Below are 13613 nucleotides of genomic sequence, written 5' to 3'. Positions count from 1 at the left end.
ACTAGGAATCTTTTGTATAGCAGGTAAGTCGAAAAAGAAAAATAGAAAAATACGGGTCAAGTCGACTCATAGCTTTGAAGAGCTTTTTTATTCTATGACCCCAAGCCACCGGGTTATGACACAAGCATTAGGCGCATATCCTTCACGTACCCCTGAGAATGCCATTTACAACCCATGGTTAAAGGCGTATTCTGAGGACTAGATAGAGGCGTCACATCCCCGAGGTTTACCCCTACTTGAGTGACCTTGTTAAACAACATGGAAATTGAGCCCACGACAGTGGTATGGATTAAAGGCAAAGTTGGGGGTGAAAACATAAGCACTATTACCTATGAACTGCATGGATTGAACTAAGGTAAGAATTAGAAACTTGCTAGGTGCTTCATGCATAGGATCTGTGGCTTCAGATACCACAAGTCCATACTCGTACTCACATGAAAAAAATATCCAGCCAACATGTCTAACCTAAAATACATATCACCATATCATATTTATCCTTCTGCCTAAAATTGTACTTATCTATTGATTATTTGGGTATGAAGGACATCGACATCGTATTTAAATAAAAAGACTTATGCTATATCAACAGGAAGTAGATGCTGCTTACATGTTGCAGCACTATAAGTTCTGCCATCTCTAACTACGTACACGCAGGCAAATGTATTAATAGAAGGAATCATACACCAACCCTGATATTGATAAGACCTACATAAGGTAGGCATGCATCTAAGTTTGCAGCTTGGACTATGGTAGCTGCCTTGACGTTTGCTTATCTTAGGTACACAAGTCAAAGGTAGGAAACCACATGTGTCATGAGAACCTTACATACGAGGAAAATTTTAGGTGGCAGCCACTTTGGTCGAAGTCATTACAGTGAGATTCTTACTTCCTCAATACCTTATTGGGTAGATTTCCACACTACCTCTCAAGTTCATCATATTTGTTGTCTTTCACGCTATTCACAGCCGTCGAGATATCTGGCATCCAGCGTTCTTCGGTGGAAGGCAACGACCCTTTTTTTTGGTGATTGATTTCCTCTTTTTGGACTGTATTGGTTGATTAGCCCAGATCATACATGACATTGTGGCTGGTTCTCGAGCGAAACGTTTATCTGTAGCCGACAGGTGCTCGAGTTTTTTTTCTTCTTCAAGTCGACTACTCTCTTATCTCTACTACCGTTTTTTTCTCACTTGACTCACGAGGTTTCAAAATTTACCTACCGCCTTGCAGAAAAGCAATATTGGTTGTAACTGGGCCGTGTCGTCGCCTATATCGTCGCCAACCCTTTCAGCTTCTATAAATTCGGCATTCTGCGTTTCGTTTCCTCGAGTGTTCATCCATCAACCGACGAAAACGGGTAACCATTACACTCCGAAATCGATCGTCAAAAAATCCTCCAAGCAACGAGAAGTATTCTCTCCAATAGCAACAAACTTCCATACTGGTACGTTATCTCCCACAGTTTACATCCTTGCACTCAGTCTTCGAAATCATTTTTCCAAGAATGACAACATCCCTCCATCCAAAAACCTTTCAATTTTCTCGTGACTTATTTCAACTACCCTATATTCCCCCCTTTTCAACCCGCTTCCTGTATTTTAGTCTACCCTTACTCTTTCCCTCGATATCCTCAACAACTCGAAATATTTCAACTTAACCGCAGCCTTAATCAACACAAGTGTGGATACTGCTTCTTTTCATAACAGACTATTTCTTTCGCTTCCACAATAAACAGTTCCTATAATATTTTCCTAACAATCTGAAGAGCCTCCCCTGAGCTTGCGCCCTGATCCCGCGACATATCAAGACAGACTTACGGCCAGCTAGGAGAATCAACAAGGTATGGGCACTTGACTGACCCTTATCATCAACATTCATTTTGCATCGGGCCCTACACCTTTTCCATCCTATCCGCGGAGCTTTAATTCCATCGCATTTCCAACTTCGCACCTGGAAGATCAACTGTACTGATGCGTTGATAATAGGAGCGAATGCACAGCAGAGCTTTCCGCACTCTCCCTACCCATACTCACGTAATTAACAACAACAGCGCAACTTTATATAAGTCTATCAGCTTTTACCCAATGTGAGAGGCATTAATTAAAGTATTGTGCGGTAATATGCTAATTATAAGATTTCGTCAGTCTATCCGGTAACCATGCGCGCCGCACAAGCTCTCAAGGCCAAAAGCAAGGCCAAGGAAAGGGCCGGTGCTCTAAATCTCAGCATCCAAACCGATTTTCGCATCGAAGACGCCGCGTCATCAATCTCGGGCGGAATGGACTTCACCCAGGTAGCTTCTGCTCCACCTCGGAAAGTACAATTTGATATCACGAGCGAAAGGCCTCCCGCTCCAAAAGCAAGCGAGGCTATGATGAACTCTGACTGGCGAAATAATCGTCGCAACGGAAATGGTGTTCCTCTTGCGGCCCCAGTTACCGCAGGCCTGGAGAAGACCGAATTCCAAATGACCGGAAGGAAGAATTTAAAAAAGCTCACTATTGACACCTCCCTTTCTAATGGGACGGGTGTTCGCCGGTACCGGGATACTCCTATTGACCCGGATTTCATACATTCTGCTCCAATAACCAAGAAAGACTATGAGACGGTGAATGACGAGACTGAACCCGATAGCTCGGATAACGCCCAATATTCCAGCACCGACACAACTCTTCCTCTCGATTCACCTGATACCAAAATGTCCATAGTTCGGCTTGAATCTCCAATGCCATTCATGAGCGAAGGCTTCCGACAGTTCACTGAGATGCGTGACTATTTTCTAGAAGAAGATAGAAAATTCGAAAGCGGTGATGAAGCATATGATGACAAGTGCGGTCCAAAAGACATGACACTAAGAGCAGTCCCTATCGTTTCCCCATACCAGAAAAATAAGGACGAACCTATCTTCCCAGTGGCCACCGTAAAGGCTATTAAACATTCCAAGAGATTTACCAATGTTGGATGGGCCAGCATTGATAAAGACCTCGAGAATGGATGGGCTAAGATTCAAGGCCCACGTACGGCTGGCCTCCCAATAAAGCAGCTTAGAGAAGACTACGAATCCAAGTTCCCATCTCAGGCTGAGGTTGAGAAGGACCAGGCCCGTTTCGACGCTCTCATTAGCAAGCTCCAGAAAGCCTCTGCAGGCCGCCTCAATGGGCAATCAGGAATTGATGTCAGATCTTCGAATTCTTCTCAGGAGCTGGAAAGTGCGCATCGAAGCGAATCGGGCTCACACGATTCTGGAATTAGCGGTGTTGATGTGAAGACCTCACAGAGACGAGGTACTACATTGAACCCGAAAGCGTCTGAATTCCAGATTTCCTCTGGTATCAGCACCATATGCCTGCCAGATATGCGCAACTACTCGCTAGATTATAATCACCAGCCCCCTTTGAAAAAGAATGGCTATAGAATCACATCCTCAATGGAAAATGGCTCAAGTAAGACTCGCTCTGTGACTGCAGAAGACATAGAAAGGATTTACGCATGCATGAATGATCTGAAAGCGCAAATGACACGCATTGAAGCTGGCACTCGGCAACGGTCGAGTATGATAGAAGCGAGCCCTATGGTTCAATTCAACCAGATTCAAAACTTGGCCAGTCAACTTGGCTTGAACCCCGTCTCACAAGGGTCGTGTCAAGAACTTCAGAACTTCCTTGGCCCTAGACCCGGGCCTGGTACGTGGACAGGGGTTCAACAGATGCCCAATATTCAGCAATGCAACAATGACAACGCTGCATTCATGCCTCCTTCACGGCTGCAGGGCACACAAGCACCCCGACTCCAGATGGCACCTTCTCCAATGTCATATGGCCCAGGACCCGGTGCGCCTGTCGTGGGAGGGCAGGGTCTCACAGGCCCCGGAAATCCTGGTCATATACCACTTCATGCTCAAGCCCAGATGGTGTATGGCCCTAGACCCGTGAGAAAACCCAAAGGACCTCAGCACCCTGGTGATCCCAGCTTCACCCAGCAACAACAGAGTTATGAAGAATACTTGGAGAATAAACGAGCTACAGATCGTGCGTATGCTCTTCAATGTCGCGACCGCCAGGCGAGACGTTTCCATAGACAGAGAGTTCAGGGGTCAACGGTGTCCCAACTGGCAGTATCGTCCAGCGGGGTCACAGCCCCTCACATGATGCCCATTGCTCGCGCAACTACCAATGGCGCGTCTCAGGTGTTATAAATGAATGGGCTGGTCTCTTTCATGGACTATTAGTCCCTGAAAAACAAGAAGCTACCTCTATGGAGATCCCTAGTAGCCTACATGAAGCTGCAGTCTGCCTGATTCTATCTACTACGAGAACAAGCCGTTTCTCATTATACTGAGGGGGTGTTTCTACTCGCAGCTCCAGACGTTTTTCTTTGACACAGTTGATATTCTTCGGCGGAAAGAAGGTGATCTTGGCTAACCACTACTGTGTCAACTTCAACGACACGATTCTACATATGTATTAGTGGCAATTTCTACATTGCAACAATATCCTTTCATTGGTCGTGGTAGTTTCAGTTCATTCAGCTCATTCAGCCCGGTAGTCGGGCGTTTTGTTTCATGCATTCTACCAATTTTTTTTATCCTCCTTTTCTTTTCTTTCTCTTTCCGGACATTTCATGATTACCTGTGTTTCCCCTGGCAATGCTCGACTATCGCCCGAAGGAATATCTCAGACAACGCTGTCTGCTGCGCGTGCGATATATGTCGTTCATAGCACTAGCATACATCCGCGTGTTTTTCAAGGGGTACTGTGGCCAAGGCTATTAAGAAGGATGCGGTACTTGAATCGGCAGATCGAGGTATGATTGACTTTACAGCAACGCCCCCGTATTTTTCGTCAAGAAAGATTTTTTTAAATAAATCTGAGAGTAAGTCATCAGCGGTGATTACTTATATTACAACTACTTCCGTCAGGCTGACATGTTTTCACAGAGTATTCATTATTACATACTCGATTTTCCAATGCCACAGCATACCGGAAATATGTACATAGGAGGTCTGTTCCATGGGATTCTTTCAAGCTTTCAGTCAATTCCAAGCCTTGCCATTGCAAATCTGCCTTGGAAATAGCGATAAAGATACGTCAAATGAACGAAAAAAAAGGGGTGGGGGGAACGGCCAGCTGGCGTTGAGTTAGGGTTGACATCAGGATTCGGAAGCGTTATATGGTTCGTTGCCAGGATAAATCATGATATTCTCTTAGGAAACACAGACTTACCTAGGTACCTACGTAAGGTAAAGGTTTGCTCTTTGCAGTTCAATTAAATTTGCAACTCATTTTTATCCATTATAAGATGCTTTAGTTGTATGCTGTTTGAAAGGATTGTGATATTTATTGATGCTATGATATGGTCCTCACTTATTGCTCGCAAATAATTTTAGCAGGAATGAATCTAGCTTTATGTCGAGATTACATAGTACGCAGGTAGGTACCTCATAATGATTATGTAGTTGATGCGGCTGAATTGTCAATCTTGAAGTTTGAAATGTTTGACGAATCGGATTCCGAGTTATTAGCAGCAAGTATTGCAGGTACATAGTTGGTTTGTGGATTGAGTAAAAAAGGGGCCTAGTGGAACCACTCACTTGAGGATGGACAACCCGCTACCATAACTTGAAGATACGGGACAAAGTCAGCATGATGAATTGCAAACTCGGACAAGCTTTTCTGCTGGGTTGTTTCGGTTGAAATACAATTAAATCAAGAATAAATTGGCCAGGAATCTTTTCAAACAGGGAAGGGAATCTTGAAGATAAGTTAGTGGTTGGGGAAAGAGTAAACTCAGCGCCTTGCAATAAATAGTACATATTCAATTCATAAATTTTCAAACGCTACATGTAGTTTCCTATGGAAAAGACTAGAGAGACCCTACACCATAGATTCGTTACAAAAACATCAATTTTCATAGTCGTGGCTTCGTGAGACTCTGGCTTTACGGCGGGGCTGCATTGCCCGTCATATAAGCGCTGAACGCTCTCTATACGGCATATCTGTCAGTCGAAGTCGAGAAATATCTAAAATAAAAATAACGAGAACGAGAAAAGAGCAATGACTTACCGGGTTTCTTGTCTGTAGGAACACTGTGCCAGGTCCTGTGAACTTACAGACCAACCCCTCTCCGCTAGCCAGCCCACCCATGATACCGCCACTAGCTACGCGCTCCATGACATACTTGACATTCCAGGCTACCAGATGCCCGTTATCGACGATATATTTCTCGCCGTCAGCGAGGTCTTTACGGATAATCGCGCCGAAACTGGTGATCCAGAGCAGACCAACACCGGTGATCTTATGAACCCACAGACCTTCTCCACTAAACATGGCCTTTCCGAGTCCTTGGCGCTTGTAGTCACGAACAATTCCCTGGGTGCTGGCGACGTAGGCATCTTTACCTACACTCCAAGACTCTTCTCCTGTCAAACGGATAGTGGTCATATCGCCAAGCATTCCGGGTGCGAGTAGCAGCTCTCCAGGACCGATAAAAGTCGAGTGTCCAAACTCGCCGCCGCTAGCCATCAATTTCTTCATGCTGAACTTGTACTCGCCCTTCAGCGTAATGGTGGGGCTCATGGCAATCAACACTCCTGGCTTCGCGCTTATCGGACAGCCCATTGCTAGTTGAATTGTGATGATCGTATTGCAGTCTCTATGACTAATGCGGTATGAACCGCCATTGAACGTTCCCACATCATCCAAAGTCGCAGCAGCGCCTTGGAATTGGGTAGCGGTGGGCGCAGGCGCGGGCGCGGGTGTGAGCGAAGGTGGCGCTGTAGGGTTTGATGTCGTTCGCGCGTGTGTCGGCCCCGTTCCTAGGATACTTTGGGCTTTGTCATTCGGATATCCTTCTGGGGCCTTAGGTACTACGTCACCATACGCAGGTGCTGGTCCGCTAGGTGGTGTCAGAGCGCCTTCGCTTCGAATGGGTAAGGCACCATGTTGCGCCGACTGAGGATGCGGAGGCGGAGGCTGGTAAATAGGAGTTCCAGCGTTGGGTGGTGGTGGAGAAACACCTTGTTGCGGAGGCGGGGGATACTGTTGCTGCACGGGCACTGGATATGCTTGTTGTGGAGGTTTGGGGTAGCTCTGAGCCTGGGGTGGAGTGTAGCTAGGTCCTTCTGGAGGTCGTGGGTAGTATTGTTTGTTCGCGGGAGGGGAGGTTGGCGGTTGTGGATAGTTGTTCTGTGGTGGTATAGCTGTTCCAGTCAATATACTATTGCTGGTGCGAGTTTAGGGTTGAAATATAGGGGTATACCTGTTGAGCCGTTCGCACCGGGAGGCGCTATATTATCATTATTAGCTCTATGATCTGAGGCTGAAGAACATATTCTAGTTAACTGGATGATCACGTACGTGCATAGTATTGAGCAGACATTGTGGCACGGTGATTATTTGGCTTCGAGCGGAAGAGATGTTCAAATAAAGCTATGGTAAGGTGAAGCTTTGAATACTATTATTTGCCGGGTTAGTTTGGAAATCAGTCAGTTTATAACCGGGTAAGTTGAGGCGGCTGTGGTTTGAAGGTTGAAGTTGACCCGCGAAGGATCGTCAACGTGCCGTGGCCCCCGCCTTTATTTCGCACTTACATATAAGGTACCTATATATAATACAATAATAATCCCCGGGTAGGAAATGGATAGATAGTATCACCACAAGGTTAAAGAAAGAATATAGTTATCTAAGTTCTTGACGTAAGCTTTTGATAAATATAATTAAGGGTAGGTGAGCGAAGGTGAAATATTTGTTCAAGACGCGATCGACAGACGGTCGCTTTTTCGGTCGCCATCTTCCCAAGGGACCTTGCTACTATGTATAGGTATACAACATATACAGCTCGCCCGGCTACTCGGCGTCGATGAAGGTTATCCAATCATGAGTGAAGCTGGATAGTCGTACGGACCCCAATGACTTCTGCGAAATGTCGCCGGGATCGCGAGCACCGAGCAGCGCGGCCAAGCGCTACGGTGTTTTGATAGGCGCTAAACTCAGCGCTTAAACGTGGCCCTGGCAAAATAGGACATTGTAATTGGTTGAAAGAGTCTGGTAGTTGATCTGATTGGATGATACATGTGCAAAATTGGAGATTAAAGAGATAGGTATCTAGAGTACATAGTACAGGTACCTCTTACTGCCTAACGCTGTACCATGAGCTATCTGAGATTTCCCTTATAAAAACATTTATCACGATTCATATTTAGATTTATATATTTATTCTCGCAATTATGGATGTCTTAGGTACCTACCTCCTAGGGTATTGGAGCGTTAGCTGTTTCCGCATACTGTCCCCTCGCCCTCATCCGTCGGTAGTCTTCTTGCACAACAGGCGCATATTTGATGGGATGGTCTTCGTCCGTGCAAACGGACAAGCACTCAATAACAGATTTCTCATCTGGTGAAACGAAGTAAGGAATCGAGTATCTTGACTTTGTCACGACTTTCCCGTCCACTCGTATATCGTTCTCAATCGGTGGGAGGGTAACACGGTGAAGGGTCGACTTCAACAAATCTTCAAGTTGTTCATGTTAGTTACTATTTATTACCAAGAGGCACTGACCGCCGGGGAGGATACAAGATACGCACCATTGCTCCATCTCATTAGCAAATCACCCACGTTCATAACTAATGCGTTCTTTATTGGCGTCGCGTCAACAAAATGCCCAGGTTCATTAGGATGTTCGACTTGCAACCCTCCACAGTCATCTTGAAAAAGCATCGTGATCGTCCCCCAGTCGGAATGGGCTGGCATTCGAGCCACAACATTGCTGGAAAGTTTCTCTGCTTCAATCGGTGGATAATGAAGCAGTCGTAGCTGGTTGTTAATGCCACTATGGAAGCGTAGAAAGAAACCTTCGTCTTCTAAACCAACGCCGATTGCTAAAGCGCGCAACAGCTCTTTCGCTACGTCGTGGCATTTCCAGTAGAATTGCGTCGTGAATTCCCGGAAACCAGGGAGGACTTCCTGGCGTAACCATATGTTCGGCTGAGTTTTTGAGTCCTCGCTACCAATTTCATAGCTCTCCTGTTCGAAACTTAATATTCACACTTTTACACTTTTGGAAGTTTGGGTGAGAGTTTTGGGTAATAATATAATGGCGCACGCATTCTGGAAAGACTGACCTTAAAATCGGAGATCTTTCGGTTCTCGGCCTCTTTTTCCTCGTCGCCGTCGGTGATGATATCCTGCGACACTTTCTCTAGACCCGGCCACGAATATCCTCGGTGGACAGTGGGACCTGGATTGAATATTAAGCGATTTGCTCGTCGGCTCTAGGTTTGGGACTCACCTAGAGGATGAGGAGCTAGCATCTTTTCTTCGAGAGAAAGATCAAAGAGTCTCTTCGACCAACCAAACGCTTCCTTGAGGATGTCACTCGGTATGCCATGGTTGATAATATATACGAAGCCAACCCGACGGCACGCGTCCGTTACTTCTCGACCAATGCGTTTCTTATCTTCTATCGAGCCCCTCGACCATGCGCTAAAGTCTATCACTGGTATCGTATCTTGCTCTGGAGTCATATTCAAGGTAGTTTTTAATAGGTGTGGGTTATACGTTACCACGAATTAGCAAAGCGGGGTTCTTGCGTGTGCCATTCTCTATGTTAGGTAGTAACAATACTTGAAATTTATCTCCGAAACCAATTGTACTTAATCTATAGTACTAATTCGATATACGAAGTCATCTTAGCTATACCTTATAAAAGTACAACATAAAAAGAAGTCGAGCTCAACATAGGTAAGATGGATCTATACCATGATAATATCATTAAGTACAGGGATATACAGGAGATCAACCAGATGATCTTTTGTAAGTAGAATTATGAGTCGACTTCACCCCCACCCCCCCCGGAGAACGCACGGGATGAAAGAACGTCCAGAAACAGGCAAACAAACACTTAGCTTCGATCTAGTGATTTCGGTACCTAGAACTTTGGCATGGAGTCGTGTCAGTGTTGATACTTTAGGTACGCTTGCGATAATTAAGAGACTCCATACATCCAACTCCACATAGGTACTTGTCGGCATCTTTGAGCACTGTTGCTTCGAAGACATATAACCACTCGCCTTTCCCAACTCTAATCACGGGTCTATTTAATGAGAATAGGTCCGAAGGACTACATAATTGCGACTGTTGAATGTCGCGACAACCCGCTTTTGCTTGGGCGAGGTTACATGACATTGACACATCTCGGCACGGCACTGCGTATATGAATAGGCGCTCGGCGCTCATGATAACGATAGATGTCCTGAACTTTGGCCTTTTATATGTAAGCACAATAGAAGTTCTTTCATCCTGGGGCCAATCTATAGCTATCTAACCTAACCTAGGTAGGTACTTCATATAAGGGGAGTAGGGACTGTCCGACAGGAAGTACTGAATTCGTACAAGCCCATGCAGTCGGTAAATCTAAATGTGCATAACAGCCCCAAGTCTAATATAGAGATATAGAGCACCGGTTGCACTATCCGCCGAGCCGGGTCCAAAACAGCCCTTGGCCTGATGCCAAGGTGATAGCCGAGCTGTGAGAGGCTGAGAGCTCTGCATGCCAGCCCTGCTCGCGGGGTCACGGAGCTGAAGTGGGCATATATCACGCATAAATATCATTAATATGGACGCAGTCGAATCCGGGCGAGATATTAAAATTTGTTCCACAGCAAGGGATATCGCGGGTATTGTGTGGGATGTTGCGGGGGCCCGTCTTACTGTTCCGGGCACTTTTCTCGAACGACCTCGACCTTGGACCAAATGGAACGTGGCGATGGAACCTAGTGAGCCAATGGGGAAGTTATCTGTCTTACCCCAAGGCATAAAATCCCGGGGGTCTCCATCTACTGTGCCCTTCAATTGGCACTTTACGAGAGGGTTTGAAAACCAGGCTTCGCGGCTAAATAGGAAAATGGGTATAGCTACTGGCGAGCTCTCATGATTTGCGAGCAATCTAGGTGTAAGCTTATGTTTCCTAATTAACCGCCGAATCCTCCTGGAACAATCGGTCCGAGCCGAAGGCTTTAGATATGTATATGAATGAGCGCGTTGCCATGGCTCGACACGGTAGGATAGGATAGGATAGCACTAGAGTTCAGAGACGGGAACTTGTCTCATCGGACTTTATCCCCGCGACAAACAACTCCGGTAAATAATCGTCAGCTCGTGAGAAAATAGTTCGTCAAGATGGTTGGCGGCGGCGTTCAGACGGACAATATCGTCCATCGCATGGCGATGGAAGATACCGTCCCATGGCATAGGAAGAAGAATTTGCGCTACCTGTACTTCATGCTATTTCCGTGTTTGATGGGTATCGAAATGACCTCCGGATTCGATTCTCAAATCATCAACGCTGTCCAACTGGTTCCCGCGTGGAGTAACTGTAAGTTTCAGGAGAGAAGAGCCTGGCAGAGGAAACGGAGGCTAACCGCAGATGTATCATAGATTTCGGACACCCAACAGGTGGTTACAAGGGCATCTTAGCCTCCGCATTGCCGCTCGGTTCCGTTATAGGTCTCCCTCTCATCCCGCTCCTCAACGATAACCTAGGCAGAAGATGGTGCGTGTTGTTCGGTAGTGTAACGATGATCATCGGGTCCTTGATCCAGGGCTTCGCTGTAAATGGTACGTGAAAAAGCCACATAAGACATGAAATGTCCCACGAAACTAATCATAGTTGAAGGCGCAATGTATATTGTCTCTCGGTTGATTATTGGATTCGGGCTTCCCTATGCTATTGTTGCAGGGTCCAGTTTGATCGGAGAGCTTGCCTATCCTAAAGAGCGTGCTATCCTAACGTCACTCTTCAATGCGGCCTACTTTATTGGTGCCATTGTCGCATCTGCAGTGACCTATGGAACTCAGCAAATCCCGTCAGACTGGTAAGTTTGTTGCTTTGAAATTCTAATCGCATGTTTCAAGTCTAACAAGCCTGCTTTTATTAGGTCCTGGAGGTATTTCATGCCTCGATATCGTATTCAGTTGGAGACTATTCTAACGCCGTATATATTAGAGTACCATCTCTCCTTCAGATGTCGCCTTCCTTATTACAGGTTGCTCTAGTCCTGTAAGTGTTACGTGGTTTACTCATTCTAAACCCCCTCGCTGACCCCTCCTTAGTTTCCTGCCTGAAAGCCCTCGATTTCTGGTCAGCAAGGAGCGATATGAAGAAGCCTTCAAAGTCCTAGTTACTTATCACGCAGAGGGTGACGAAAACTCCGAGTTTGCAAAAGCGGAAATGGCTGAGATTAAGACCACTATCGCTATTGAGATGGAACATTCGAAGCGCTCCTGGATGGACATGATCAGCTCAGCAGGGAATCGAAGACGTGTGCTTATAGGCTCACTTGTAGGTGTAATGTCTCAACTCTCCGGCAATGTGGTCATCTCGTACTATTTGGGAGACATCCTCAACCTGATTGGCTTCACCGACACCTCCTTCCAAGCCAAGTATAACATCGGGAACCAAGTCTGGGGTCTAGTCTGCGCTGTGTTCACTGCACTTCTGGTGATGAGGTTCCGCCGTCGGACAATGTACTTGACGTCGATCATTGGAATCTTGGTGATATATGTGGCATGGACCATCTCCGCAGCGGAAGCTATCGTAAAGGGCTCAACAGCTGCAGGGAAGCTCTGCTTGTTCTGGATATATGCGTACCAGCCGGCTTACAACATCGGTTTCAATGCTTTGACATATAGTAAGCAACTGCCGAGATTCTGCGCGAGAAGTATGGGCTAATCATAATCTCCTAGCCTATCTCGTTGAAATTTTCCCTTATGCTATGAGAGCCCGCGGAATCACGATCTTCCAGTTCTTTGGGAAAGCCGCCCAGGTAAGGTCTATAGAAGCCTAATCTTTGTGCCAGCTTTTCTAATGTGAATATAGTTCTTCGGTACCAATGTTAACCCCGTTGGTTTGGATCCGAACACCGGCATCGGCTGGAAGTTCCTAATTGTATACTGCTGCTGGATTGCCGTTGAGGGTATTCTTATCTTCTTCCTTTGGCCCGAGACTTCTGGACGTACTCTGGAAGAGCTGACCTTCTGTATGATTCCCCAAAGGCTTCTTCTCCAAGATCATAGACTAATTCTGAGAATAGTATTCGAAGACGACGAGCGTGCCCACGCCGCGACGGAGGCCATCGAGAAGCAAATTCATCACGAGGAAGTGAATCATCACGAAGAGGCAATCATATCCGAAACAACTAGCAAAGACCAAGTTTAAACCCTTAAGGCAACTATAGTATATATATCGCTTAACAAGTACCTAGTCTCATGCATCGTTCATCAAACTAAATCACAGTGTTGCTTGCTATTTGCTGGGTGTTGAATAGACGACTTGAAACGAAATAGCCTTTGATTTAAATCTATTAAGTCAGTTACTCTAGAATTCAGCGTGAATAGGTATTGAGGTTCAATTAAAAATAGATGCGAAATTGTGATTGTAGCTGTGCTCTTCTCAACGGTATCTGAGTCGTACTAGCGAAAGCATCCAAAAAAAAAAAGGGGGGGGGGGGGGGGGGGGGGGTTAGTATCCGTTAATAAGGGCTAAGGGACTAAAATGGGGTTGTAATGAAGCAGCCGGAAAAAAAAAAATAGGGGGGGGGGGACGGGATACCCGCCCA

General features: G+C 46.0%; 4 protein-coding genes across 4 annotated transcripts; 2 read left to right on the top strand and 2 right to left on the bottom strand.

Annotated features, from left to right (window-relative positions):
• Positions 1–2158: 2158 nt before the first annotated feature.
• On the top strand, positions 2159–4195 carry F4812DRAFT_465841 (uncharacterized protein; the record flags this gene model as incomplete). Its single annotated transcript, XM_047938492.1, has 1 exon — positions 2159–4195. One exon carries the CDS (start codon positions 2159–2161, stop codon positions 4193–4195), a length of 2037 nt encoding a protein of 678 aa, XP_047788223.1.
• Positions 4196–5624: 1429 nt separating this feature from the next.
• F4812DRAFT_434956 (DUF124-domain-containing protein) lies at positions 5625–7909 on the bottom strand. Its single transcript, XM_047934736.1, has 4 exons — positions 7356–7909; positions 7258–7284; positions 6063–7198; positions 5625–5982 (listed from the first exon to the last, which is right to left on the bottom strand). The coding sequence occupies exons 1-4, from the start codon at positions 7375–7377 to the stop codon at positions 5938–5940; spliced, it is 1230 nt and encodes a 409-aa protein (XP_047788222.1). The 5' UTR covers positions 7378–7909; the 3' UTR covers positions 5625–5937.
• Positions 7904–9766, bottom strand: F4812DRAFT_434955 (Clavaminate synthase-like protein). Its single transcript, XM_047934735.1, has 4 exons — positions 9287–9766; positions 9120–9235; positions 8583–9021; positions 7904–8508 (listed from the first exon to the last, which is right to left on the bottom strand). The coding sequence occupies exons 1-4, from the start codon at positions 9519–9521 to the stop codon at positions 8249–8251; spliced, it is 1050 nt and encodes a 349-aa protein (XP_047788221.1). The 5' UTR covers positions 9522–9766; the 3' UTR covers positions 7904–8248.
• Positions 9767–10994: 1228 nt separating this feature from the next.
• F4812DRAFT_87761 (general substrate transporter) lies at positions 10995–13310 on the top strand. Its single transcript, XM_047939512.1, has 9 exons — positions 10995–11371; positions 11434–11613; positions 11672–11870; positions 11934–11942; positions 12002–12055; positions 12109–12686; positions 12742–12821; positions 12875–13034; positions 13089–13310. The coding sequence occupies exons 1-9, from the start codon at positions 11176–11178 to the stop codon at positions 13211–13213; spliced, it is 1581 nt and encodes a 526-aa protein (XP_047788220.1). The 5' UTR covers positions 10995–11175; the 3' UTR covers positions 13214–13310.
• The last annotated feature ends 303 nt before the right edge of the window (positions 13311–13613 follow it).

Source organism: Daldinia caldariorum (assembly GCF_022478825.1).
Source record: "Daldinia caldariorum strain CBS 122874 unplaced genomic scaffold F4812scaffold_13, whole genome shotgun sequence".
In the NCBI taxonomy this organism is placed as follows: domain Eukaryota; kingdom Fungi; phylum Ascomycota; class Sordariomycetes; order Xylariales; family Hypoxylaceae; genus Daldinia; species Daldinia caldariorum.
The sequence above is the reverse complement of the archived record's forward strand: the minus strand, read 5'-3'. Positions and strand labels throughout refer to the sequence as shown.